The sequence below is a fragment of the Littorina saxatilis genome, linkage group LG5, assembly GCF_037325665.1.
Source record: "Littorina saxatilis isolate snail1 linkage group LG5, US_GU_Lsax_2.0, whole genome shotgun sequence".
NCBI classification, from domain to species: domain Eukaryota; kingdom Metazoa; phylum Mollusca; class Gastropoda; order Littorinimorpha; family Littorinidae; genus Littorina; species Littorina saxatilis.
Window position 1 is genome coordinate 52,619,455 of NC_090249.1, and position 27,966 is coordinate 52,647,420.

General features: G+C 42.1%; 2 protein-coding genes across 2 annotated transcripts in view; one reads left to right on the top strand and one right to left on the bottom strand.

The window, feature by feature from the left end:
* LOC138967429 (cytosolic carboxypeptidase 6-like) overlaps positions 1-11,837 on the top strand; it is a 114,556-nt gene extending 102,719 nt beyond the window's left edge. The window contains exons 10-12 of the mRNA XM_070339979.1: positions 7,704-7,813; positions 8,059-8,305; positions 10,238-11,837. Coding sequence (XP_070196080.1) covers positions 7,704-7,813; positions 8,059-8,305; positions 10,238-10,358 — 478 coding nt within the window. The 3' untranslated portion in view covers positions 10,359-11,837. The remainder of the gene's footprint in view (positions 1-7,703; positions 7,814-8,058; positions 8,306-10,237) is intronic.
* A 3,109-nt stretch (positions 11,838-14,946) lies between these two features.
* Positions 14,947-27,966, bottom strand: part of LOC138967427 (guanine nucleotide exchange factor subunit RIC1-like) — a 68,894-nt gene continuing 55,874 nt past the window's right edge. The window contains exons 28-30 of the mRNA XM_070339977.1: positions 25,711-25,879; positions 25,020-25,208; positions 14,947-24,546 (exon numbers count right to left, since the gene is read on the bottom strand). Coding sequence (XP_070196078.1) covers positions 24,306-24,546; positions 25,020-25,208; positions 25,711-25,879 — 599 coding nt within the window. The 3' untranslated portion in view covers positions 14,947-24,305. The remainder of the gene's footprint in view (positions 24,547-25,019; positions 25,209-25,710; positions 25,880-27,966) is intronic.

A 27,966-nucleotide genomic window follows, 5' to 3' on the forward strand; every position in this document is an offset into this window, starting at 1 on the left:
AAAGTCTTCTTCTTCTTGGCGTTCGCAGAGGTTACACAATCAGTCCAGCACTGGTGATAAATGTTGTCGTTTTCTCCAACTCCTGTCGACTGCCGTATAGTTTGGTCTGCAAGGGAGTTGGTGACGGCCACACTTCTTTTCGTTCCTCATCTAGTAAGGGACATCGCTGTAAGATGTGTTCCGCTGTTTGGTCCTCTTGACCGCAGGCACAGGTTGGTGATGGCGCCAGCTTGAACTTTCGGTTCATGTGAGCATTGAGCCTGTTGTGGCCAGTACGCAGCCTGATGAGGTTGACTTGCTGCTCTCTGGACATTGTGTGGTAGTCATCTCTGTTTGTCCTTGGCCTCATCAATGCCTTGATGATTGTCTTCTGCTCACTAAAGCTGACACTGTTTTCAGGTTGGTCTTCCACGGCTCCTTCTTTTGCCAGCTCATCTGCCCTTTCATTTCCTGGTATCCCACAGTGTGCTGGTATCCACTGGAGGACAACTCTTCTGGTTTGTCTGACCATCTGTAATGCTTTGGCCAGCTGTGGGAGTTTGTCGTTCTCTAGGGCCTGAAGGACTGAAAGGGCGTCCGAGAGGAAGACAACTTGGTAGCAAGGGTCTGCGGAGTCCTGAACGAAGGAGGCGGCCTGCATGAGAGCTTCTGCTTCTGCTTTATAGTTTGTGCAGTGTTTGCCAGTGGCAACGCTGGATGTAGCTGTATGTCCCCCAGGGAACTGGATGAGAATGCCTGCACCTCCATTGAGCACGGCGTTAGTTGCTGATCCATCGGTGTATACATGGATCCACGCCTCTTTTGGGTACTGTTCGTCGATCAGGGCTAAGGTGAGTGCCTGTCGAGCTGTGTCATTCTGATCTTCTCCTGAGGTAACATGTGGAACACTGGTGCAGATCTGGATGCCTGGTTTCTCTGTTGCCTTGGGGGTTTCCTCTTCTTCTTGAGTCAGAGGTAGAGTGTTCTGTGGAAGGACTTCCCTGTACTGTCGAGAAAGTCTCTTGCTCTCGTGTACAAAACTGCTCCGTTTAAGCCGGTTCTTGGTGAGGTTGCTCAGTCTGTGCTTCATGGGGTGGTCGGGTAGGCACTTGAGCTTCTCGGCCTGTACCATAGTCTTGGCTTCTCTTCTCTGACAGAGGGGTTGGATGGTGGTAAGCTTCTCCATTTCCTTGATGGGCGTGGATTTCATTGCACCGGTGATGAGTCGGAGGGCCTGGTTTTGCACACGGTCAAGGGTCTGCAGGTTTGTCTTGGCTGAGGTTGACCACGCTGTGGAGCCGTACTCGAGGTGGGGTCTGATTGTTCCCTGGTATACTGTCTTCAGTATCTTCTCGTTCGCTCCCCAGGTGGTACCTGCCAGCTTCCTGAGTATGGCTAGCTTGCGCCGGGCCTTTGTCTCTGCCTGTGCAATGTGTGGTTTCCAGGTCTGCCGTCTATCAAAGGTGACACCAAGGTACGTTGCTTCTTCATCCTCTCTCAGAGGAGTTCCACCAAGCCTAATGGTTCCGGCTTTCTGCTTTGGCGACAGTGTGAATAGGGTGGTGGAGGATTTCTCCTTGTTGATGGAGACGCACCAATCTTCTGCCCATGCGTTCAGCCTATCTGCCGCTTGCTGCATTCTGTAGGTGGCAGTACTTGCGTGCTCCTCCTTGCACCAGATCACAAGGTCGTCTGCGTAGAGAGCAGCTTTGATCCCCTTGGGCATCTCAGACACCAGATCGTCGATGAAGAGAAGGAAGAGTGTGGGGGAGAGGACTCCGCCCTGAGGGACGCCATGACGAAGGAGGAACTTCTTGCTTTTGGTCTGGTCGACGTTAACTCTTGCCCTGCGGTTATAGAGGTAAGAGCGAATCCACTGGTACATGTTGCTGGACACGCCTTTCCTCAGCAGTTTTACAAGGAGTCCATCTTTCCAGACCTTGTCAAAGGCCTTCTGAAGATCTATCCAGGTGACGAAGACCAGCTTCTGTTCCTGAAAGGCATCTTCAACTTCTTGCGCCAGGTAAGTGACCTGATCTTCAGTGCTGCGGAACTGTCGGAATCCAGCTTGTTCAGGGGCGAGGAGGTTCCTGGATTCCAGGTACCACCTGAGGCGCTCGTTCACAATTCTCTCCAGGGTCTTCACAACACAGCTGGTGAGGCTGATTGGGCGATAGCTGGTGGCCTTCTTTGGATCCTTCCCTTTTTTTAAGATGGGGATCATGATCGCTTCTCGCCAGAGTTGTGGTAGCGATCCTTCTTGCCAGCTGCTGTTGAAGACCTCGAGTAGCTTGTTCTCTGCTGCACTACCAAGGTGGGTTAGCATCTCGTTGGTGATGCCGTCTGGGCCAGGGGACTTCTTCGCCTTTGACTTTTTCAGAGCTGAGTGCAGCTCGTGGAGTGTGAGTGGTTGACTCATGGCGTCCACTGTCGACTGTCTGGCAGGTCTCTCTCTTTTCTCTCTTCTTGCTTCTCTCTGTTTCTCGGGGCTAACATGGAGGTTGCTCTCAGCTGCATAGCTTTCAGCAAATTGGTTGGCAGCATGCTTTCCAGTTAGCACCTTCCCGTTCTCTTCTAATGTGATCTTTCCTCTGCTGGTGTTCTCATCATTCAACTGCTTGGTGAGCCTCCAGAGCTTTCTGTCATCCTTCTCAAGGTTCAGAGAGCTTGTTTTCTCTTGCCAGCTTCTCCGTCTTGCCTGTAGCTTCTTTTTGAGAAATTTGGCCTTGGCTTCCTGGAGGCGGATGTTGTTGTTTTGTGACGGGTTGACTTCTGCTTCCCTTCTGGCGTCTGCCAGATCATCATCCAGTTCCTGCAATTCATTGCTCCAGTAGGGTTTATAGTCTCTCCTGGCACCCCTGGGAATGGACTCACGCGCTGCTCTGAGGATGCTCATGTTGAAGTCCTTCGCCACCATGTTGATGTCTCGACCCTCGACTCTGATGTCTTTGGTGAGTTCGCTGGTGCGGTGTCTAAAGAGGAACCAGTTCGCTCTTTTGTAGTTCCACCGAGGGAAGGAAGCTTCAGTGCAGGACTCCATGCCCAGGGTCAAAAAGACTGGCCGATGGTCACTTCCACCTAGCTGTTCTCCGACCTCTCTGCTGGTTAGCTGGTGCATGTCTTCCGTGCAGAAGGCTAGGTCAGGAGTTGATGTAGTGTGCCATCTTCTGGAGTAGAATGTAGGGCAGTCAAAGGGACTGTTCAAAAGGATGAGACCTTTGTCGTCCTGCCAGTTCTCCACCTCTTCTCCTCTCCGATCCAGGTGGTCATATCCCCAACTCTGTGAATGACTGTTGAAGTCACCCACCACGATGAAGTTGGAGGCCTTTGCGGGGATCGTGTCAAGGGCGAGGTGTCTATCATTGGGGCAGTAGAAGTTGACAAGATGGAATTCTGATGTCTTCGTCTGGATTCGAATCACCTGATATTCGGAGTCCTCCATGTGCGTTTCTATCAAACAGGCATTGATGTTGTTCCTGATGAGGGTCAGGATTCCTCCTTTGCTTCGGTCTGTTCTGTCGGACCTAAGGCATTGGTAGCCTCTCACTTTGAAGGACTTTTGGGGTGTCAGGTGCGTCTCCTGAATACAGCAGATGTTGATGTTCTTCTCATGCAGGATATGCTCCAACTCTGTCTTCTTGTTCAGGATACTTTCTGCGTTCCAGTGCATGACCTGGAAAGGTCGCTGCTGACTGGGTTTCTTCCTGGTTGTGGTGGTGCCAGTCACTTTCCTCCCGCGTCCCCTGGCGTGACAAGACGGACGGGAGGGACCTCCAGTAGTTGAGGCTGGGTCCCTTTGAGGCATGGGACCCGACGCTGCTCCACCCTGGGGGGTCCTCAATGGGCGAGCGCCATTTCCATATGTGCTGGTTGATTGTGTCATCATTTGCGTAAGTGCGTGTACCCGTGGTTTGTTAGAATGCGCCGTGCGGCCCGGGTCCTCCGTCTTCAGCATTCGGGGTTTTCTGTCGGGGTTACCTCACCCTTAGCTCATGGCCCGTACGTCCTACCCTGAGAGCACAGGGGGGAGGATTTTCCGGGATCCCACCCGGAGCCAGTTTGGTCCGCGGCCGCAAGCGGCTGATCTCCATATCTGAAGACCGTTCCCCTATCCGCCACCCGGGGACGCGCTGGGTTGGGGGTGGTCGCCCCACTGAAAATCCCACACTGGGTTAAGAAAGATCAGCCTGTCCCAGAGATCTGAAGTAAACAGTTGTAACACAATCACAACAACTGCAGATAACCAGAATAAAACAGTTCAGTCTTATCATTATGAGATTGCTCTGTGAGGTGCGCCATCTGTTTAGCTTTCTACACACAGTGTGTGTGTGTGTGTGCGTGCGTGTGTGCCGTGTGCGTGCGTGCGTGCGTGCGTGAAGGGCGGTGAGTTGCAATATTCGCATTTTCTACCAATGAGCTGTACATGTACACAGCTGCATCGGTGGATGCAGTTGCTGCCAGCAGGACTGAAAATCACAGAACTCTACTGCAATTCTGTTGTCTCATCCTCTCTATAAACATTATGCTGCATTTATATTTCTGTTGATGGGCTGTTGTTTTCCTCATTACATTTAGTCAAGTTTTGACTAAATGTTTTAACATAGAGGGGGAATCGAGACGAGGGTCGTGGTGTATGTGTGTGTGTGTGTGTGTGTGTGTGTGTGTGTGTGTGTGTGTGTGTGTGAGTGAGTGTGTGTGCGTGTGTGTGCGTGTGTGTGTGTCTGTGCGTGTATGTGTGTATAGCGATTCAGACTAAACTAAACTACTGGACCGATCTTTATGAAATTTTACATGAGAGTTCCTGGGTATGAAATCCCCAGACATTTATTTTAATTTTTTCGATAAATGTCTTTTATGACGTCATAACCGGCTTTTTGTAAAAGTTGAGGCGGCACTGTCACACCTTCATTTTTCAATCAAATTGATTGAAATTTTGGCCAAGCAATCTTCGACGAAGGCCGGACTTCGGTATTGCATTTCAGCATGGAGGCTTAAAAATTAATTAATGACTTTGGTCATTAAACATCTGAAAATTGTAATTAAAATTATTTTTTTTATAAAACGATCCAAAATTACTTTTATTTTATTCTTCTTCGTGTTCTGATTCCAAAAACATATAAATATGTTATATTCGGATTAAAAACAAGCTCTGAACATTAAAAATATAAAAAATATGATTAAAATTAAATTTCCGAAATCGTTTTAAAAACAATTTCATCTTATTCCTTGTCGGTTCCTGATTCCAAAAACATATAACCTAGATATGATATCTTTGGATTAAAAACACGCTCAGAAAGTTAAGACGAAGAGAGGTACAGTAAAGCGTGCTATGCAGCACAGCGCAACCGCTACCGCGCTGAACAGGCTCGTCACTTTCACTGCCTTTTGCACTAGCGGCGGACTACGGTCATTGTGAAAAAATGCAGTGCGTTCAGTTTCATTCTGTGAGTTCCACAGCTTGACTAAATGTAGTAATTTCGCCTTACGCGACTTGTTTTTACTGCGTGTGGAAGATGGCCGCAGAAAAAAACAATACTAAGCTCATCATCATCGTCATCATCATAATCATATCATCATCGTCGTCATCGTCATGATCATCATCAGAAGTAGAAGAAGACGGAAGAGGGGGAGATGGACACATTTAACAAATTTGGTACCAGTACACGCGTTTTCTATCAGTCTACTGATCAGATGATAAGATGAGGACTGGGTGGCCGAGTGGTAACGCACTTGCGCTTGGAAGCGAGAGGTTGCGAGTTCGACCCTGGCAATTTTCTCCCCCCTTTCCTATAACCTAGGTGGTGGGTTCAAGTGCTAGTTTTTCGGATGAGACGAAAACCCGAGGTCCCTTCGTGTACACTACATTGGGGTGTGCACGTTAAAGATCCCACGATTGACAAAAGGGTCTTTCCTGGCAAAATTGTATAGGCATAGATAAAAAATGTCCACCAAAATACACGTGTGACTTGGAATAATAGGCCGTGAAAAGTAGGATATGCGCCGAAATGGCTGCGATCTGCTGGTCGATGTGAATGCGTGATGTATTGTGTAAAAAATTCCATCTCACACGGCATAAATAGATCCCTGCGCCTTGAGTCCGAGTTTGGAGATAAGCGCTCGATATAAGACTTCATATAACATAAGAAAGAGAATCTATACATACATAGTTATGAATCATCCTCATTCAGTGACATGGCCATCTTTCATTTTGTGCGTCAGACAGAATCATGTCTGCTTGAACAATCCCAATGCTTCACAAACTTTCCCTACAATGTTGTGACAGTTATGTCGCGTCAGTACAGAATCTCTCTCTCTCTCTCTCTCTCTCTCTCTCTCTCTCTCTCTCTCTCTCTCTCTCTCTCTCTCTCTCTCTCTCTCTCTCTCTCTAAAAATCTAAAATCGCCTAAAATTTTCTAAATTTTCCAAATCGCCAAAAACCTTTATCCCTTTGTATTAAAGTTTGAATCTGGATCTCTCTCTCTCTCTCTCTCTCTCTCTCTCTCTCTCTCTCTCTCTCTCTCTGTCTCTCTCTCTCTCTCTCTTTTTTTTTCTACCTCTCTCTCTCTTTTTCTCCCTCTCTCTCTCTCTCTCTCTTTTCTCCCTCTCTCTCTCTTTTCTCCCTCTCTCTCTTTCTCTTCTCTCTCTCTCTCTCTCTCTCTCTCTCTCTCTCTCTCTCTCTCTCTCTCTCTCTCTCTCTCTCTCTCTCTCTCTCTCTCTCTCTCTCTCTCTCTCCACACATACACACACACGTACACACACACACACTTATTTTGGTTCAGTTTCTGTAAATTCAATGCAACAATTGCACTTTGTTTAGGACTTCTGCAGCCCGTGTTCCGTCTGCCTTCACCCTTCTGTCCAGTTCAGTGCTTCGTCTTTCACTCCTTCCCCTTCAAGTTCCCTGTGTACCAAGTCTCTCTTATTCATACCTATTGTTTATGATTTTCTTCATTGGCGAAAGACATATTTAATGTCCCCGCTGGCTGAAAAACAGAGAACAAAATTGCCATGCATGTTGCAACACCAGTCTTTAACACTCTGCTGAATGTGCCGTGTTGTCATCGCAACAACGGTCAAAGGGAAGCAACTCTGTAAAAAAAATCCAAAAAAATCGTGATTACTGAACTTTGTTTGATAAAGGATTACTGCTGGTAGGAGCTTTCGGTTTCGTTTTGATTTTATGTGAAGACATATTTGACAGTGTTTATGCTGCTGACCACCTGTTTGTTTAACTGACCTTCCCCAGGCACAGACAAAGACATAAACAAAGAAATGTTCATGTTAGCATAGGCACGCACACACCACACTAGCTGACTGGCTGACTGACACTGATGTGCACACACACACACACATACAGGCACTCATAAGTGTTGCTTTGTTTTGGGGTTTTCTTTTTTAAGGACTCTGTGTTTGTATTTGTGTGCGTGTTTGGGTGTGTGCGTGCACGCATATGCACACACACACACACACTATCTGTCTCGACGCTTAGAACAAATATAGAAAAATGAATGATTATGGTTTGATGTTAGAAGCGAGTGAGTGAATGAGTGATGAACTTACTGATTGACTATTTTGATATACATGAAGTAGAACTAGGTAATGAATGAACTATATATATGGGATGGGGGGGGGGGGGGGGGTGAATTAACAATTGTGAAGCATTTCAGGGGTCATGGAGGTAACTTCTTGTCATTATATGATGTTTCTGTGTGCTTGTGTTTCAGAACTCTGGGCGGGTGTCTGGATGAATCTCACTGCTACACACTGGAGGTGTCGTTCTACAGCTACACCGCCAACACCACGGGACAGTCCGTGCCCTACACAGAGGAAGCTTGTATCCTTTCCATCATGTCTTTGACTTAGGTATCGTTAAAATAACTCAAGATGTTTAGACAAAAGAATAAATTTGTGAAAGCAAGACTTCATTCAAAATAGACTAAACAAGCTCCTTGTCCAAGTAAGAAAGTTTAACTCACTTATAAAGGGAGAGTATTCACTCTTGCACAACCATAACAAACCCGACACAGTTATTTCCCAACATATTCTATTGACAGGATTCCTCCTTAACATAACCCTCAGACATGAAACTGGGCCGCAACTTGGCTCGGACTTTCTTGGACTACTACAAGATGACAAACTACATCAGTGCTAAACCCTCCAGCAGTATACTCCCAAAGCCCGGTGCCACAAGGCCGCGCAACGAGCGTCGTGCCAACGGAGAGAGGGATTCTGGGTACGCTGGCCAGGGCGGGGCAGCTGAGAGGTCAATCTCGGAGCCTCTGAACCGAGCGTCTGTGGAAGGTGGTGGGGGACAGTTTGGCGGAAGGTGTGTGCTGATTTAAAAACTGGCGGTTTTAGTGATTATTGAGTGAGGATTGTTGATTTCTACAGTGGAACCTCCCTTTTAAGAACTTCAAAAATCTGAGAAAATCCGGACTTTAGAAGGAGGGAGTGTTAAAATTGGGGGTAAATTGACAAGAGTTATGGGCAGAAAATCTCAGAAAACAGGGTCTTGGAAGTGAAGGAGTCTTGATTTTGGGGGTCTAAAAATGTGGGGTTTCCCTGTATCGCGCATAGTTGTTTAAGGAGATGAAGGCAAAAGATCAAGTTTTCTTGAGGCGAAGAAATGTTTGTTTATGGAGGAAGAAATAAAGCTTTTTTGAGGCAAAATTTGGTGTATGTTTCTTTACTTTTTTCGTTTTCCATTGATAAGTTATGGTGGTTTTGTGACATGAGCTTCTGTCCAATGAGAAAAAGGGAGACAATTTGGCGGCAGGTAGGTAAAAAGTCAGTCTCAGGTTTGATTGTTTTGTGTAAAGTTAATTGTCTTAATAGAAAGATTAAGCGGGAGGATACTGAGACTGCATGAGCTGGTTTGAGATGAGATTTTGTGCATACATCTGTGACTGATATGTTTTTGCGTTGCTGGTTTAATGGTTAAGGGCAGAATATATCTGCGCAGTTTCAGCGGCACAGACGACGCACTGCATATTATTGATGCTGCGATAGGGATTATGATGAGTGCTTGGCCTGTTTTCTTTTCACGCAACGTGTAGCGGGCTGGGATAATCTGCAGTGCGTCCTCTGTGCCACTGACTCTGCGCAGGTATAATCTGCCCCTTATGATACTTTGGTGGTATGTTGGTAAAGTGTGCAGCCTTGTTTCAACTTACGTTTTCTTCTGTTTCTTTTGCGGAGAATGGGGAGTAAGGGATTCTTCTTCTTCTGCGTTCGTGGGCTGAAACTCCCATGTACACTCGTGGTTTTTTTTGCACGAGTGGAATTTTACGTGTATGACCGTTTTTTACCCCGCCATTTAGGCAGCCATACGTCGTTTTCGGAGGAAGCATGCTGGGTATTTTCGTGTTTCTATAACCCACCGAACTCTGACATGGATTACAGGATCTTTTTCGTGCGCACTTGGTCTTGTGCTTGCGTGTACACACGGGGGTGTTCGGACACCGAGGAGAGTACGTCTGCACACAAAGTTGACTCAGAAATAAATCTCTCGCCGAACGTGGGGACGAACTCACGCTGACAGCGGCCAACTGGATACAAATCCAGCGCGCTACCGACTGAGCTACATCCCCGCCCTTGAGTAAGGGATTAATGTTTGGGCACTGCTCCACATATGTAGTGTGCCCTTTCAATTGTCTTAAAGCACAGCTGAAAAAGATCATGGGGTTTTCTTTTTCACTTTACATGCAGCCCACTGTCAAAGTACATGTAGTTTCTTCTTCTTCTTCTTCTTCTTCTTCTTCTTCTTCTTCTTCTTCTTCTTCTTCTTCGTTCATGGACTGAAACTCCCACGTTCACTCATGTTTTTGCATGAGTGGGTTTTTACGTGTATGACCGTTTTTACCCCGCTATTCAGGCAGCCATACGCTGCTTTCGGGGGAAGCATGCTGGATATTTTCGTGTTTCTATAACCCACCGAACTCTGACATGGATTACAGGATCTTTTTCGTGCATATTTGGTCTTGTGCTTGCGTCTACACACGAAGGGGGTTAAGTTACTAGCAGGTCTGCACATAAGTTGACCTGGGAGATCGGAAAAAATCTCCACCCTTAACCCACCAGGCGGCAGCGGCCGGGATTTGAACTCACGACCTTCCGATTAGGAGGCCGATGTCTTATCCACTAGGCCACTGCGCCCGCTGTTCATGTAGTTTAAATTTTTCAACATTTTTGACGTTGGAGGCTCTTATTTCAGTTTTTGTCTTGCTCCTTCAAAAGAAAAGTACTTCTTTTATTCCAGGTTGGACAGAGGATTTAACCGTGAGGACAGACTGCTGATGAGGAACAGAGACCTGGGACTGAACGGAACCACTTCCTCTTTCACCGACTCCAGCTTCACTCAGCGTCCTCGCAGATTCTAGTCTGTAGCCATCTGCACTGTAATACATCAGATCCTAGATTTTTAGCTAGGATTTAGTACAATTGCTAGCACAGTGTTACCTGTATGTTAAGGTTCACTGATGAGGTTACCGTCTTCCATTAGGAGGAAGTAATTATAGCACAGTGATACCTGTGTTTCTTCTTCTTCTTTGTTCATGGGCTGAAACTCCCACGTTCACTCATGTTTTTGCATGTGTGGGTTTTTACATGTGTTTGAATGCCCACTGATGAGGTTATAGCTTCTTATAAGGAGGTTTTGCTTGAGATGTTGTGCGTATTTATATCACAGTGGTACCTGTGTGTGAAGGTTCTCTGATGAGGTGACAGCTTTGCAATAAGAGGGAATATTTAAAGCACAGTATTACCTGTGTTTGAATGCCTGCTGATAATGTTACAGCTCCGAATGATCGAGGAGGTTTTGCTTGAGATGTAGTATTTCTATCACAGTGGTACCTGTATGTGAAGGTTCTCTGATGAGGTTACCGCTCCCAATAAGAGGAAGTATTTAAAGCACAGTGATACCTGTGTTCGAATGCCCTACGATGAGGTTACAGCTCCCAATGAGGAGGTTTTGCTTGAGATGTAGTATTTATAGCACAGTGATACCTGTGTGTGAATGACCACTGATGAGGTTACAGCTCCCAATGAGGAGATTTTACTTGAGATGTAGTATTTATAGCACAGTGATACCTGTGTGTGAATGACCACTGATGAGGTCACAGCTCCCAATGAGGAGGTTTTACTTGAGATGTAGTATTTATAGCACAGTGATACCTGTGTGTGAAGGCCCACTGATGAGGTTACCGCTCCCAATGAGGAGGTTTTACTTGAGATGTAGTATTTATAGCACAGTGATACCTGTGTGTGAATGACCACTGATGAGGTTACAGCTCCCAATAAGGAGGTTTTACTTGAGATGTAGTATTTATAGCACAGTGATACCTGTGTGTGAATGACCACTGATGAGGTCACAGCTCCCAATGAGGAGGTTTTGCTTGAGATGTAGTATTTATAGCACAGTGATACCTGTGTGTGAATGACCACTGATGAGGTTACCGCTCCCATTAAGTATTAATAGCACAGTATTTCCTGCATGTGAATGCCCACTGTTGAAGTTACAGCTGGCTCCCAATAAGGAGGTTTTGCTTGAGATGTAATATTTATAGCACAGTGATAGCTGTGTGTGAAGGCCCTATAATGTGAGGACACCTTACAAGAAGGGACATGATTGGCTGCTGATTCGTTTGTGTGACACAAAGTTTTGAGAGGACACGTACCCTGAGTGTAAGGACGTTAGTTTTATTTGTCCCAATGTTGTACGTTCCTCTCCTGGCATTTACCACTGTGTTGAAGAATTTGGAGTTTAGAGATTTTTTGCTAGAAGTCAGTATTATTGATAATGTTATTATTAGATGTCATATTAGCTTGGTTTATGGAAATAAAGTTGCGCGCTTATAAAATGCTGGTACTGTGGTTTTTTGTATTCTGTATGGTAGTAGCTAGTATTTTCAGTGTATTTGAACAGATTTGTTGACAGTGGTCTGTTGTACTGATGTAGCCACCAGAACAAATGATGGAATAATTCTACTTGCGGAAATGACCCTCAATTTAACCAGCTAATTCATAGCTTTCTGTGTCAGTACGTTTGTCTCAGCTTCATTGATTTGTGTGGAATCACATTGTCATCACATCCGCATCCGCACACACACATGTGTAATATTAGTTGAATTAGAAACATAAGCATTACATTGTGAAAACTATATGTACAGAAGATTGCAGATTAGCCAGTGTATGTGTGCTATGGATTTGGCAATGTTGCTGCAAACCGCATTAAGTCTTCCAAGAACTTTGCACCTGTTGTAGGTACTACTTTTTGTTTTGTTTTGAGTTTTGTTTGTCTTTGCAGGAAAATATTAGCTTAGTCTCATGAGCTTTGAACTGTACTGCTGGTTTTTTTCTGCTCTTTGTCAGAATATGACTTTTCTTTATGGTTATTAACTCAGGACTTGTTGCAACATGTTGAGTTTTCTAGGACTAAGCAGAGAAAGGGTTTGTTTTTTCTTATTCTTACATCTGCAAAAGCATATCAGGATGTTTTTGTGATCTCCGTATTCAAATGACATAAACGTATTACCTTGAAGAAGAATTTTTAATCAGGACTTCACATTTCTGTTGTTGAAGTATGATATTATCAATATTATTAAGAGTGTTAGTAAAGAGTTTTAAATAGCATGTAAAAAATCAGACATTGCAATGCTTGCATGTTATTTTTGTTATGCTAAAAAAAAAGTGCAGTTTTTGTGTGTGTGGAAAGTAATTGATGCGTGAGTGAAAGTTCATAGGCCGTATGGGTTTGTTTTATCGATTTCTGGAATTAACTTTGAAAAGTTGATCAGCTTGGCGAGAGTCAGAGATTAGACTGTTACTGCTGCTGATGGGGTCTATGTCGACCAAAAGTGTGGGATTCCCTGTTGGTGGAGTTCCTGTAGGTGGATTCCCTGTATACAGGGAATACCACAGGGTGTATAGTTCCTGTAGCGTTTTGCTGAAAGTCACGTGATGATTAGCGACATCGGTAGAATTTGATGTTTTTCTATCTTTTTTTTATATTTCTTAGAAATTTGAGTATGCTTTGCAAGTTTTATTGAAAACTCCACCCTGTGGGATTCCCTGTACACAGGGAATCCCCCTTACAGGAACTCCACCTACAGGGAATCCCACTCCTTTGGTTGACTGTGATAGATCCCATATCAGCGTTACTGCTGTGGTACCGCTGAACCCTCTTCTTGAAACCACAAACAAATCTGAGAAAACCAGGTCTAATGGGAGGGAGTGTTAAAATGGGGGTGTTTAGTTTACGGACCTTATGAACAGAAAATCTAAGAAAACAAGAGTCGGAAATCTTAATTTAAGAGGTCCTAAAAGGATTATCTCATTTTAGCGCTTCCCTCCCTTTTCCAGTAAGTAGAAAATATGGAGTACAGTGGTACCTGTGATGTGAGGCCCCTCTGATGAGTGGACACCTCCAGTGAAAGGACACTTTCTCGAGACCCTTTGTCTATTGTCTTCACCAAAAATCTACCTGTCATGAGAGGCCACCTGCAATGTAGGGACACTTTGAACTGCCGGTCCCAGGCTGTCCTTTCATCACAGGTACCACTGTTCATGTAACTTGAACTTGAAAGTTATGCAGTGTTTTTAACACAGTGATTCCTCAACATGCCACTTTTCTTTTCTATTCCCACAGAACAGTCAAAATTGTGTTTACATGTTCAATAGTGTTTGGATAAGTCTCTCAGGTGGATTTTTGAGTTGTCAGCCACTGAGAATTTATAATCCAATACAAGTATTATCTCCAGTATTTGTCTGTGATAGATATTTATCTGTTTTTCGAATGTTGATAAGCCTGTTGTTTAAAGACCAGTGATCAATTTGTGATTTGCTTACCATTGTACGTACAGTGTTTTTAATTTTCTCACTACAGTACTATAAGGGCAGTTTCCCTCCATGGAAATATGTGTGGCCTTTAGTGTTTTGGTGAATAACTTTTTTTGTTGTGTTTATTGTTTTATCTGTTGCTGTTTGATCTAACTGTCCGTTTCATGCATCTGTTTATTCACTTCATTTTGTAAAATCAGTGCCCCGTGTAGTTGGAAGTGTCAAAATGTTGCAGGATTTGAAACATCATTATGAACCACAGCAGTTTCATATTCCTGGAAGTGTTTGGATTTGTGCAGTTTTTCTTGTGTTTTGGTTTGCTTGTTGAGAGGTGGGAGGGTAGAGTATGAATGTAAACGCATGCATGCACACACTCACACACACACACACATGCACACACACTAGGGTTGGGTCAGATGTGTGTCTGTGTAAGAAGGGGGGTTTAGAACACGAGTGTAGAAAAACATACACGCACACGCTGGCAATAGCTAGGTAAATAAGAAATGTGTCATGTATAGTCCCTTTTGTAAGTTTGCATGTGTCTTCTTCTTTTTCTGCGTTCGTGGGCTGAAACTCCCACGTACACTCATGTTTTTTGCACCAGTGGAATTTTATGTGTATGACCGTTTTTTACCCCGCCATTTAGGCAGCCATACGCCGTTTTCGGAGGAAGCATGCTGGGTATTTTCGTGTTTCTATAACCCACCGAACTCTGACATGGATTACAGGATCTTTTTCGTGCGCACTTGGTCTTGTGCTTGCGTGTACACACGGGGGTGTTCGGACACCGAGGAGAGTCTGCACACAAAGTTGACTGAGAAATATCTCTCTCGCCGAACGTGGGGACGAACTCACACTGACAGCGGCCGACTGGATACAAATCCAGCGAGCTACCAACTGAGCTACATTCCCGCCCCGATGGCTAATGTGTTATCAGTGTCTATTCTTTTGCTAAAATTCCATTATCGCATGTTGTTTTGTCACTATCTTGAGACTGCAATATTCAATAATAATAAAAAAAGTCATTGAAATGTTGTGTGTGAATATATTGTTTTCCCTTCTGAATGCCTGTCAGCTTTTCATGTGCGCACACACACACACACACACACACTGCACACACACAGTCTCATAAAATATTTTTATTTTTATTTTCACAGACATGCAATCAGATTAAAACATGATGAGTTTGTACGAGTGTGTGTGTGTGTCATAATTGCAACTGAATACAATGGTGGAACCAGACACCGATACATAATGGCAACTGGCATGCAAGCATGACACACTAGACCGAAAAATAAAACAGAAATTTGTACAGGTACATCACAGTATCTATTTACATACACACAATGGCTGTAAACACACACCTGATGTAATACTAAAAGATCTACCAGTGTATTGCAACAGGACGACATTTTTGGTGATACCAGAAGTGCAAACGTCCCAAATTTGACTCCTCTTGGGGGTGACAGGGCAGCGGCGGTGTCGTGAAAGCACCTAACACTGCTGATTAATAAGACTCCTGATTGCTCAGGTGAGTCTAAACTCATCAGGAAGCTGTGATTATATGAAACACATAGCAAGTTTATTAAACACAAGTTTGACAAGTCTTTTAAGGTTTTTGCCTGAGACTGATTCCAGACATAGCCCATGCAGTCTCTCTTCGAAAGCAAGAACACAGCACTGATTTTGACTATCGTTACCACAAACACCAGTTTGCTGATTACTCTGTTGTTGTTATTTTGTTAATTGATGTGTCTTTCAATGTCATTGCAGCTAATAATGGTTTCATAGCTCTGCCGTTAAAAATAATGACTCAATAATTACTCTGCCCAAAATGTTTACTTTTTGTTTCAAGTTGTCAAAACAAGTTTTGATTTAAGAAGTGAACACTAGTATAGACCATACTATAAAAGTACAATGCTCACTCAGAAAAAGGCAGTATGCATTTCAATCTTGTAAACTTATTCCTCATTAGGAAAATCAGCACACACAAAAACCACACAAAACGTTGAGAGCGAAAAAAATCTTGAATCCATAAGTTTAACAAACATAATATTTTATAACTAATATTAGTGGAATACTGCAGTCTCACCAACTTTTGATTTGTTTTTAGTTGTACTTGTCTTCACATCCGACATTAGTTACTGTATTATTCTTTTCAAACATCCTCGCTTTTATCACAACCACTAACGTTTGTGAAGCTGCACCAACTGGCCCAGGGTATACACAGTTTTTTAAAATATATGCCGTTAGATCAACAGCAACATCAAAATTATTGTCATCTGAAATATGTCAAATATATTGTCATAATTTTTAAGCAAGTAATTTAGAGTAATTTTGTATTTAAGGAAAACTAATATCATCTCAGCATTCTGATTTCTGCTGGTTTAAAACTGTTTTGACTCTGGAAAACAACACAAAAACTAAAAGTTTGCAGCATGGCTGCATGTTTACGAAAAAGAAACTCCGAGACATGCATTTTTCAAATGACTTGCAACTCAGTTTAGCTTGTGCAAGATCCTTTTTCTTCTGAAGTGTTAAGGAATTGCACATCAATCATCAGGCATATCATCAAAGACAGTAAATCAGACAAAATCAAATTACCCTTCGTTACTTGCCAGTCTGTCAGTGTCACCTTCAAATAGGATATGTAAATTAAACACACTCATTGAAAACGGTACAGTGTAAGCCTCTCCCGCCTTCCCCAAAATAAAACATAAATTCTTTTCTGACCAGGAAGCCCTTACTGCAGGTTGAACAAAGTGTGACTCAATGAGCGCTTCTGGGGTGATAACGTGAGACAACTCCTGGGATCTTGCCGCGAGGTGGCGCCAGTTACTAGCCGAAAGAAAGAAGGGGCATAATCTCACCAGAACTGACCATTGTCTGTTTACCGTATAAAATGCACGACTTACACACGAACTGTTACCAAACCGATATGCTATTTGGGACCAATGCAAGGTTTTTTTCCTTTCTCGTGTGATCTTGCCGCGAGGTGGCGCCAGTTACCAGTCGAAAGAAAGAGGGGGCATAACCTCACCAGAACCGCCCATTGAACTTGTAGTGAGGTGGATGTAGTATAGTGAAACTCACTTTTTAACACTTCTGAAAATCTGAGATAACCAGGTCTTGACAGGGAGGGATTTTTAAATTAGGATAAATTTATGGAGGTTATTTTCAGAGAATCTAATAAAAGTCTGAAAAAGGAGGAAGTCTTAAATTGAGGGGTCTGAAAAAGGGGGGGGGGGGGGGGGGGGGGGTCCGCTGTACAATGTTCATTATAATTATTGCAAATTGGGCAAGCCAAAGCATTAATGTTTTTAGCCTCTCAAATGAGCGTTAAACACTGCCTTTATGTGTGTTACAAACAGGATGAAGATAGTCTGTGAGGATTCGCAGAACACAGTGGTGTTGGAAGCCTGACACTGATATATACATACAGTATATATGTGTATTTACTGACCAGAAACCCCTACGGGCAACACATCTCATCTCAGCATTTACGAATTGTATAAAAAAGATGAAACCATGAAACCATTAATTGCCAAAACCTACAGAACACTTTACAAAATGAAAAATTCACATAACTCACGTTCATCTGTGTAATGAAAAAGGACTATTTTGGACTGTCAGTATCTGTATTGAGCTCACTGCACTTCCCGTCTGACGTTGGTTGAATTTAAACAAATGGTAGTTCCTCAAATAATGATATATATATATGTCACCTTTATTTGGCAATTAATATTCATTTAAAACTTGACAGACAAGGAAGAAAATACTAATGTTCTGCTGAAGCAAGTCATAAGTTGTTGCAAACAATGTATCATTGCGTCACGAGGTATCTCAAAATCCCTCCTTTTTGTTTCTTCTCTTTTTTTAAATTTAACACAAACACAAGATTATAGCATTAAGCCTTTTGTGTCTGCAGATGAGCTAATATATTATATATATAAGCATTGTGAGCAGATTTACCACCTTCAAACACTTGTTTAATTTTATTATACACAAAAATACAGTTTGTTTCTCAAAACGCGCTGAAGTACATGAGAACACACACACACACAGTGAAGTCACACACACACACACACACACACACACACAGATCCATTGTACTTACACACCTACACATCAAAACTTTGTACATGTATAAGAGTATCACTAAAGGAGAGAAGGAGCTATTGAATCTACTTCACAGTGTAGCACTCTACATAAAATTATTGGCAGCAAGCAGATGAACATAATGATATGCAAGCATGAAGGCACAACAGCAAACTAATACTGACTGAATTTAGCATACGTACATGTATGCTTCAGTAACCAAACTTGGGTGAATTATTTTATGCAAAACCTCTGACAATAATAAGGGAGTTTGTCTGCAATGTTTTAATTTAGAATTAGATGCAGAGCGCTCGCAGCCCTTGGCTTTCTGCTCATTTAACATGGCGTATAAGTGTACTGTTTCCCTCACCCATTTATATAACATACAGGTTAGTTAGGGTTAGGGTATCAATATTGTTTAGAGGTCTAGTAGTTGTTGTAGTCAAACGGTCCTATACGGTGCCTCTTTAACTTTCTCCCTCTCTCTCTCTCTACTTCTCTCTCTGTTCTAGATCATTCTTTTTATGCATGTTGTAGGTATGAATGTGGCGATGTGAATTGTGATGTAATGTATAATGTGTTGTAAAAAAAACCCAGGAAAAACAAAAATATTAAAGAAAAAAAAAAATAACATACAGGTAAGAAAGAAATTGAATGCAGAACATGAAAACTTGTGTAGACTGCCTAATGTCACAGTGGAAAGTTTGCCTCAATAAAAGCAAGAGTATTCACTCTTTCACAACCCTGGTACAAACTCGACACAGTTATTTCCAAACTATTAGGTCTTACATTTTCTCGGAAAATGTTGCAATACACTCTCGGTCTAGTAAAAGGTCCAAATCAGTGACATCTGTTGCTTTTGGTCTGAACTTTGAACTCATCTGTAACTTCATGAACTTGTGTTTTTGCATAACGCAATCTACATGTAACAGCATCGATATCTTCACATGGTGAGATATCACTGATATCAAAGATTTATTTATCTATCTGGGAAGATATCAATGATATCATATTTTATTAATCTAACACCAGAGTGATAAATATCTATCAGTCCAGGTATGCAACAATACAAATTCTTCTCAGTTTCTATCACAGTTTTTGTAATGAATATCAATGTGTAATAATAAGATAAAAACAAAAAACAAAAAACCAATTCGGGTAGTAACAGAAAAAATGTCAGCTCATAAATAAAATCAAAACTTTGGAACAGAAGCGTCTTACATAATAACGTTCAAAGCTTGATGACAAGTATGCAACAAGCTTTCATTTTTACACACCCTCTTCTCGCTCATCAAATTCTAAACTAAAATGTGTGCACAATTATGCCGGTATTATGAACAGAGGGGAAGATATAATTGATGGGACTTGCGGTTGACTAGTTTACATCTGTACAGTTTCGTAATTGTACTATCACGCATTCCTACAGTTTACACAGTGTCACAGCACATACGGACATCAGGGATGGGCAGGGGGAGGTGTGTGTATGTGTGTGGGGGGGGGGGGGGGGTGGTAATGTACACATCAGTATATTCTACAAACATTGGAGCAGAAAATATGTGACCCTCCACCACGGATTGAAAAGCCTGTGACTTGTGACTAAGGTGACCCTCACACTGTTACCAGACATCCCCCAAACTTATATTAAGCCAAGGGCAGAACCGCGCGAGGTGACATGCGACTCATTCCGTGGTGGAGGGTATTCTACAAACATGGGAGCAGAAAATATTATAAAGTCGAACGTGCCCTTGTGAAAACCTCATAACACATCCATCTGGTCACAACGACCACTCTGAAGGATCCTAGACGGTTTTGTTTTACTTAGAATTCACCTTTTTAATTTCATGGTGACCACCTTTCTAAAGTAAAAGGGCCGCTTTTTGTCCGTCCATTAGGTGATCGCTGTAGACAGGTTCGACTGTATCCCTAAACAAAGCAAATTACACAACAGTAAGTCAGTAAATATTGGGAAGACTGCTAACAGTTTATACAAGTACTTCAAATTTCAAACGTATATATGCACCAATCTTACTCAGCTAAACAATTTAATAGTAAACAATGTTTTGCTTGTTGAGTAAAGCAACCTTGAATTCAATTCATTCACTCTTTCCCATATGTATATACTTAACATTAACTTGCAGGAATCTTGACAATGACGTTTAGTGAAGAAATATATATTTATGAATATATCATCATTATCAATGAACATATAAGTAAGCATTAAAATGTGTTTAAAGAGCAGCTATTCGATTTGACGAAACAAGAACAGAAGACAGTATATGTCAGAAATTCACTTCACAGTTACACAGAGAATTGCACAAAGTGCAATTTCTGGTGCATTAAATACAGCCACATGTAGTGTATACGTTAGAATTTCACTTCAAAATCACACTCAGAATTGTGAAAATTTCTGATGCGTTTTATACAAAGCAGTTTAGAATTAGACTGGCCTTGGTTTTCAGTTTCTTTTAACATACACAACAAGAACGCATGAGACAAAAGCAGTATATTCATGAACATTACAGAGCTCTCTGAGTGAGGATGAGTTGGACACGAAAGTTAGCATCTCCGTAGATCTCAACTTCAGAGATCTGTGGGTTGTGAGTTGGGAATTTTTATGTCACAGTATGACTACATATCATTGTTGGATTTTAAAAAATAAAATAGAATAAAAAAATTCATCTATAAACTCAAGCAATGACAAATTATTACACACACAAAAACAAACATGCATTCACGCATACACAGTCATACCCATACGCACTAACACATGTGCTTGCCTACACACACACACACACACACACACACACACACACACACACACACACACACACACACACACACAAACTGACAAAAGTTCTGATGAGAAACAAACCATGTGAAAAATCTGAAAATCATAATCATAATTTCATTAAATGAAAAGATATAATTCAAATTCGAATTGGAACTTTGGACCCCAAGCTTATCCAGCTTAGAACCCTGAGGCAGACAAGATGCATGTTGCAACAACAACAAACAAGTCGCGTAAGGCGAAATTACTACATTTAGTCAAGCTGTGGAACTCACAGAATGAAATTGAACGTAGTCCGCCGCTAGTGCAAAAGGCAGTGAAAGTGACGAGCCTGTTTGGCGCGGTAGCGGTTGCGCTGTGCTTCATAGCACGCTTTACTGTACCTCTCTTCGTTTTAACTTTCTGAGCGTGTTTTTAATCCAAACATATCATATCTATATGTTTTTGGAATCAGGAACCGACAAGGAATAAGATGAAAGTGTTTTTAAATTGATTTCGAAAATTTAATTTTGATCATAATTTTTAATTTTTTTAATTTTCAGAGCTTGTTTTTAATCCAAATATAACATATTTATATGTTTTTGGAATCAGAAAATGATGAAGAATAAGATGAACGTAAATTTGGATCGTTTTATAAAAAAAAATATTTTTTTTACAATTTTCAGATTTTTAATGACCAAAGTCATTAATTAATTTTTAAGCCACCAAGCTGAAATGCAATACCGAAGTCCGGCCTTCGTCGAAGATTGCTTGGCCAAAATTTCAATCAATTTGATTGAAAAATGAGGGTGTGACAGTGCCGCCTCAACTTTTACAAAAAGCCGGATATGACGTCATCAAAGATATTTATCGAAAAAATGAAAAAAACGTCCGGGGATATCATACCCAGGAACTCTCATGTCAATTTTCATAAAGATTGGTCCAGTAGTTTACTCTGAATCGCTCTATACACACACACACGCACACACACACACACACACACACATACACCACGACCCTCGTCTCGATTCCCCCTCTATGTTAAAACATTTAGTCAAAACTTGACTAAATTAAAAAGAAAAAAACGATGTAAAACATTTTAGCAAATGTAGCATTTATTTTTTATGGTAAAACTTGCAAGATCATATCTAATTCTAATGCTCTTTTCTTGAAGGGTGCCGTTTTGGCCGTTTCTCATGTTTACAATAAAAGACATTTTTGTTCTCACACATACACACACACACACACATTTACATTGTGCTTCAATCTATGACTAACTACAACACCTGAGACAATGTTGAAACGCACATACACCTAAATCATAAAATGCAAGAATGTGGTAATGCCCAGTGGTAGTGCAATTTTATCCATTCTTTCGATCAAACACTGAACTTAAAACAAAGCTCTTTTACAGGCGTTTAATTGTCCCATGTCATGATTCAACTGGTACTTTTCAGTGATTCACGCCTCTCAGTGTCCCACTTGATCCTTCCTCCTTGTTAAAAAAAACCAACAAGACAAAAGCTTCTTTCTGTTGGTAGAGGTAAGTTTGTTTGTTTGTTTGCTTAACGCCCAGCCGACCATGAAGGGCCATATCGGGGCGGTACTGCTTTGACATATAACGTGCGCCACACACAAGACAGAAGTCGCAGCACAGGCTTCATGTCTCACCCAGTCACATTATTCTGACACCGGACCAACCAGTCCTAGCACTAACCCCATAATGCCAGACGCCAGGCGGAGCAGCCACTAGATTGCCAAGTTTAAAGTCTTAGGTATGACCCGGCCGGGGTTCGAACCCACGACCTCCCGATCACGGGGCGGACGCCTTACCACTAGGCCAACCGTGCCGGTCATACAGGTAAGTAAAACGTGAATGAATAAAATGTTACAATATGTCCTTCATTTTTTTCCTTCAAAATTTTCTTCTGCTATTTTTCTCAACAACATTTTTGGCATTAAAATGGGTACCCGACCACAATAGCATCTGCACTCACAATTTTTCTCACATCACACAATTACAACCAAGAACTGACATCTCAAGTCCCAAAGAAAAGAGTCTGTGAAAACGTCTTAGTGCTTAAAAACATTCCATTTACAGCCATAGCGTTTTAGTCATTCTAATATCGATGCGGAGAAGTTCCTGACACAAACAAAAATCCCCCACAGTACGATTCTAGAAGAACCAAGGTCAAGGTCTGTGCCAACAGTCATTCTCACTTTGAAATCACTCTGGTAAAGGTAACTGCAAAATAACTGGGAAAACAGGGAAATTACCGGTGACTCAACTGGCACCTGCCATTTTTCCTTTCTTTCATGTGTGCAGTCTCAGTGAAATTACTAGTTTGTCCCTAATTTACATGCCGTTTGTTTGTTTGTTTGCTTAACGCCCAATTTACATGCCGTCACATTCACATTGCCAAGTGTTACAGAAGTCTGTGCATGTGTCACTGTCAGAGTTAAGAACACAGCTGTGAAGCATGTTTACGTTTGTGAAAGACATTCCCTTCCATGAGGAAGTTATTTCTTTTGTCAGTAATGAACAGAATCTCTCTCGAGAGATGTTGAGCACAGGGTTTCTCAAACGTGAAAATCAGTCCCTGTAATGAAGATTTTACATGACTAGCAATCCAACCATACTTTTTTCAGTCTTGTACCGAAAAGCAGGAAGCCTCAACCACATAAAAATGCACCTGCCTCTTTTAGTGATCATGACAAAATCACAAGCAGTGTCGATCGTCTTTGTGCTCAGAGAGGAGTTCACTTTCCTTGTTTCAGCTTCAGCTCCACATTTCACAGAAACACCACACCAGACACCACAACACGCCTATGTTTTCTGCAATCATCAGGTCAATCATTGCCAGTGATTTCTCATTTCTTGATGCGCTACTCAGGAGTAATTTCAGCACATACGGTACCCATGCTTCTGGCAGTTATCACAGAAACGCACTTTTATCAAGCGGTTCTTGTTTCTTTCTGCTCTGCTCAAGATGCGGACACTTTCCTGCCACCACTACTGAATAGCAGTAACTCCACAGCATATCCACAGTTTTATCCATCATCAAGGAGGCATACATTTACTGACAAATTCTCCCTTCTCTCCGTTTTGGTGAAAACGTTCACATTTCTCCTGTCAGCACTTGTGAACAGTGCAAGCCCTGCAGCACAAATCCTCCATTCTCATCAAGAAGCACACATTCACAGGCTCATCTCCATTTTTCTCTTTTCAACTGAAGATGCTCACATTTTCAACAAAGTCAGAATTACCGGAACAGCATTCTCCATTCTGACTGCTTTGCTGAAAACGTTCACATTTCTCCTGACATCATTACCAAACAGCATTCTCCTTTCTGCCAGCTTTGCTGAAAGCGTCCACATTTCTTGAGACGGCAATAGTGAACAGCATTCTCCAATCCGATTGCTTTGCTGAAATCATTTACATTTCCCCTGACGGCATTACCGAAGAGCATTCTCCCTTCTGCCAGCTTCACAATTTTTCACGACAGCATTACCAAACAGCATTCTCCATTCTGACTGCTTCGCTGAAAAGTGTTCACATTTCTCGCGACGGCATTAGCGAAGAGTTAGCGATCCTACACCACTCCCCCTCCATCTTCATCCATCATCAGGAAAGCACACACTCGCTGGCTTTGTCGTCTTTGCCCTGCTCAGAGTCGCCCGCGGCAGAGTCCGAATCGGAGTGAATAGATTGGATGGTGGGGGAGAGGTTACCCTCCTCCACCGACGGCGGCCCGCTAGAGGGCGCTCCTACGTCCAGTTGGAGTGAAGGTGGCGTCTCCTCCACCAGCTTGGCCAGCACGCTTATTTGCCCCTTGATGGTGTGCAGGAAAGGTTTGTAGCCCATGCTGTGAGGAAAACAGAAAATGTTTGTTGAGTTGGTAAATCAATGGAGATGAATGTGTATAAAGCAGAGGATACCCAATTCAAGCTATTTTCTTCATTTCTATCCATCTTTCTTTATTCAGCTTATCTTCTTTGTTTATCTGTATAAAACATGAGACATCAAAATTTATCTCCACCGTGTGCAGGACACTAGGAATATTGCAATGCTTGAGTACAATCAATACATTCAAAAACGCATGTGCTCACCAAAATACACACACACACATGCTCCACATCATACTTTACATTTAATTCAAATGTTTGCAGATACGTTCATGTGCACACACACACAAACCCCACCACCACCACCCTACACACACTGCAGCCCCTCACCTCGATCACCCCCCCCCCCCCCCAACTCCCATCCCCCCCCCCTCCCTCATGCATGCAACCATTTCCCTCCCCGAACAGACACACTCCTTAACAAAACACACACCATTGTGTATCAGCCCACAGTTCCAGGTAGGACAGCCCCTCCCTCATGCGAGCGACCATGTCGAGCGGTGTGTCGGTCATGCTCGCAGTGTTGACCGTCCGAATGACCGCCAGCGAGTCTCGCAGAACCACGGCAACGATCAGTGCCCACTCAAGGCATCCCGCCTCCAGCATGATCTGTAGCACGTATCTGTCAAAAATAAAAGATCACATGAAAATCTGACGAACGGTACTGTCAAACAAGAAACCATCTGGATTCCATATCTGCAGCAGGTATCTATCAACAACAAAAGATCACATGAAAATCTGACGATTGATACTGTCAAATAAGAAACTGTCTGAATTAAGTCATCAGTGGACTGACAGCAAGGGGTCTGAAACGTGACTGTCACGGATAATGATGCGACTTTTGGTACACTTCAAGGCAATATGCAGCGCCCAACCCATCAGGCGCGGCCAGGATTAGAACCCATGACCTTCCGCTTGGGAGGCCGGTGACTTATCCACTTGGCCACTGCGCCCGTCCTCTTAGCACACAGTTTCACTTCTTTCTCTGCTTAATTTTGCAGTTCAGAGTGTGAATGTAAAGCAATTTTTGGTTGCCCTTGCAATTCCCAACAATAACAGCAGAACGCTGAAGACTGAGGCAGAAAATGCAAAAACCCTGGAATGTTGAGCAACAAAGTACTGACGTGAGTTCCAGCTCTGACTGCTGCGGCCCCTTGCTGGCCACCTCCTGTGACAGGATCTCCAGCTCATGCACCAGGTCCTGGTCCCCGCCCTCCTGGTCTGACACGATCTCGTAGTCGCCGAACAGAGAGCTGGTTTCTGTGTCCAGTGTCGTCACGCTGCCTTCCTCCACTGGGGAAAAAATAACACACATTTATAGTTAAAATTGGTTAACAGACTTTATTATGTGTTATTTGTATATTTGACCAAAATCTGACATTTTACACAGATCGAGACAGTCAGTGTTCCTCCTTGACTTCGCTAGCGGTCAAAAATACAAATAACATTTATTCCTTTTGTTTTTTATGATTGAACGCACACAAACATGCACTATTTTGTAGTCTCGGCTGGCCTCCTAAATATGAAGTTTTGTCGGCCTCTGATGTCACATGGCTCAAAGAAGGGAAATATCCCAGTTTTTAATCACTACATTCACTTTTAATCATGACATAAATAATATATGGCATTTCGGATTTCTAACTCTAGCATAGCGCTTATTCTAAGTAATCCTAATGAAAACATACCAGTGGTAAGCATGATGGCGAGCCAAATAAAAATATTCATTTCAGAAAACTATAACAAACAGAAAATTTTAATTTGACTTTGTTTTTTTATTTGTGCTGTCCTTGTGTTGGTGAGTACAGATTTCTTGTTTTTCAACCTTGATCATCTCACCCATAGTCATTTTGTTGTTCAACTTTGATCATCTCACCCATAGTCCCTTTGTTGTTCAACTTTGATCATCTCACCTATAGTCATTTTGTTTTTCAACTTTGATTATCTCACCCATAGTCCCTTTGTTGTTCAACTTTGATCATCTCACCTATAGTCATTTTGTTTTTCAACTTTGATTATCTCACCCATAGTCCCTTTGTTGTTCAACTTTGATCATCTCACCCACTGTCATTTTGTTGTTCAACTTTGATCATCTCACCCATAGTCATTTTGTTGTTCAACTTTGATCATCTCACCCATAGTCATTTTGTTGTTCAACTTTGATCATCTCACCCATAGTCATTTTGTTGTTCAACTTTGATCATCTCACCCATTGTCATTTTGTTGTTCAACTTTGATCATCTCACCCATTGTCATTTTGTTGTTCAACTTTGATCATCTCACCCACGGTCATTTTGTTGTTCAACTTTGATCATCTCACCCATTGTCATTTTGTTGTTCAACTTTGATCATCTCACCCAGTCATTTTGTTGTTCAACTTTGATCATCTCACCCATTGTCATTTTGTTGTTCAACTTTGATCATCTCACCCATAGTCATTTTGTTGTTCAACTTTGATCATCTCACCCATTGTCATTTTGTTGTTCAACTTTGATCATCTCACCCAGTCATTTTGTTGTTCAACTTTGATCATCTCACCCATAGTCATTTTGTTTTTCAACTTTGATCATCTCACCCATAGTCATTTTGTTGTTCAACTTTGATCATCTCACCCATAGTCATTTTGTTGTTCAACTTTGATCATCTCACCCATTGTCATTTTGTTGTTCAACTTTGATCATCTCACCCATAGTCATTTTGTTGTTCAACTTTGATCATCTCACCCATTGTCATTTTGTTTTTCAACTTTGATCATCTCACCCATAGTCATTTTGTTTTTCAACTTTGATCATCTCACCCATAGTCATTTTGTTTTTCAACTTTGATCATCTCACCCATTGTCATTTTGTTGTTTGACTTTGATCATCTCACCCATAGTCATTTTGTTGTTCAACTTTGATCATTTCACCCATAGTCATTTTGTTTTTCAACTTTGATCATCTCACCCATAGTCATTTTGTTGTTCAACTTTGATCCTCTCACCCATTGTCATTTTGTTTTTCAACTTTGATCATCTCACCCATAGTCACTTTGTTGTTCAACTTTGATCATCTCACCCATTGTCATTTTGTTGTTCAACCTTGATCATCTCACCCATTGTCATTTTGTTGTTCAACTTTGATCATCTCACCCATTGTCATTTTGTTGTTCAACTTTGATCATCTCACCCAGTCATTTTGTTGTTCAACTTTGATCATCTCACCCATAGTCATTTTGTTGTTCAACTTTGATCATTTCACCCATAGTCATTTTGTTTTTCAACTTTGATCATCTCACCCATAGTCATTTTGTTGTTCAACTTTGATCATTTCACCCATAGTCATTTTGTTTTTAAACTTTGATCATCTCACCCATAGTCATTTTGTTGTTCAACTTTGATCATC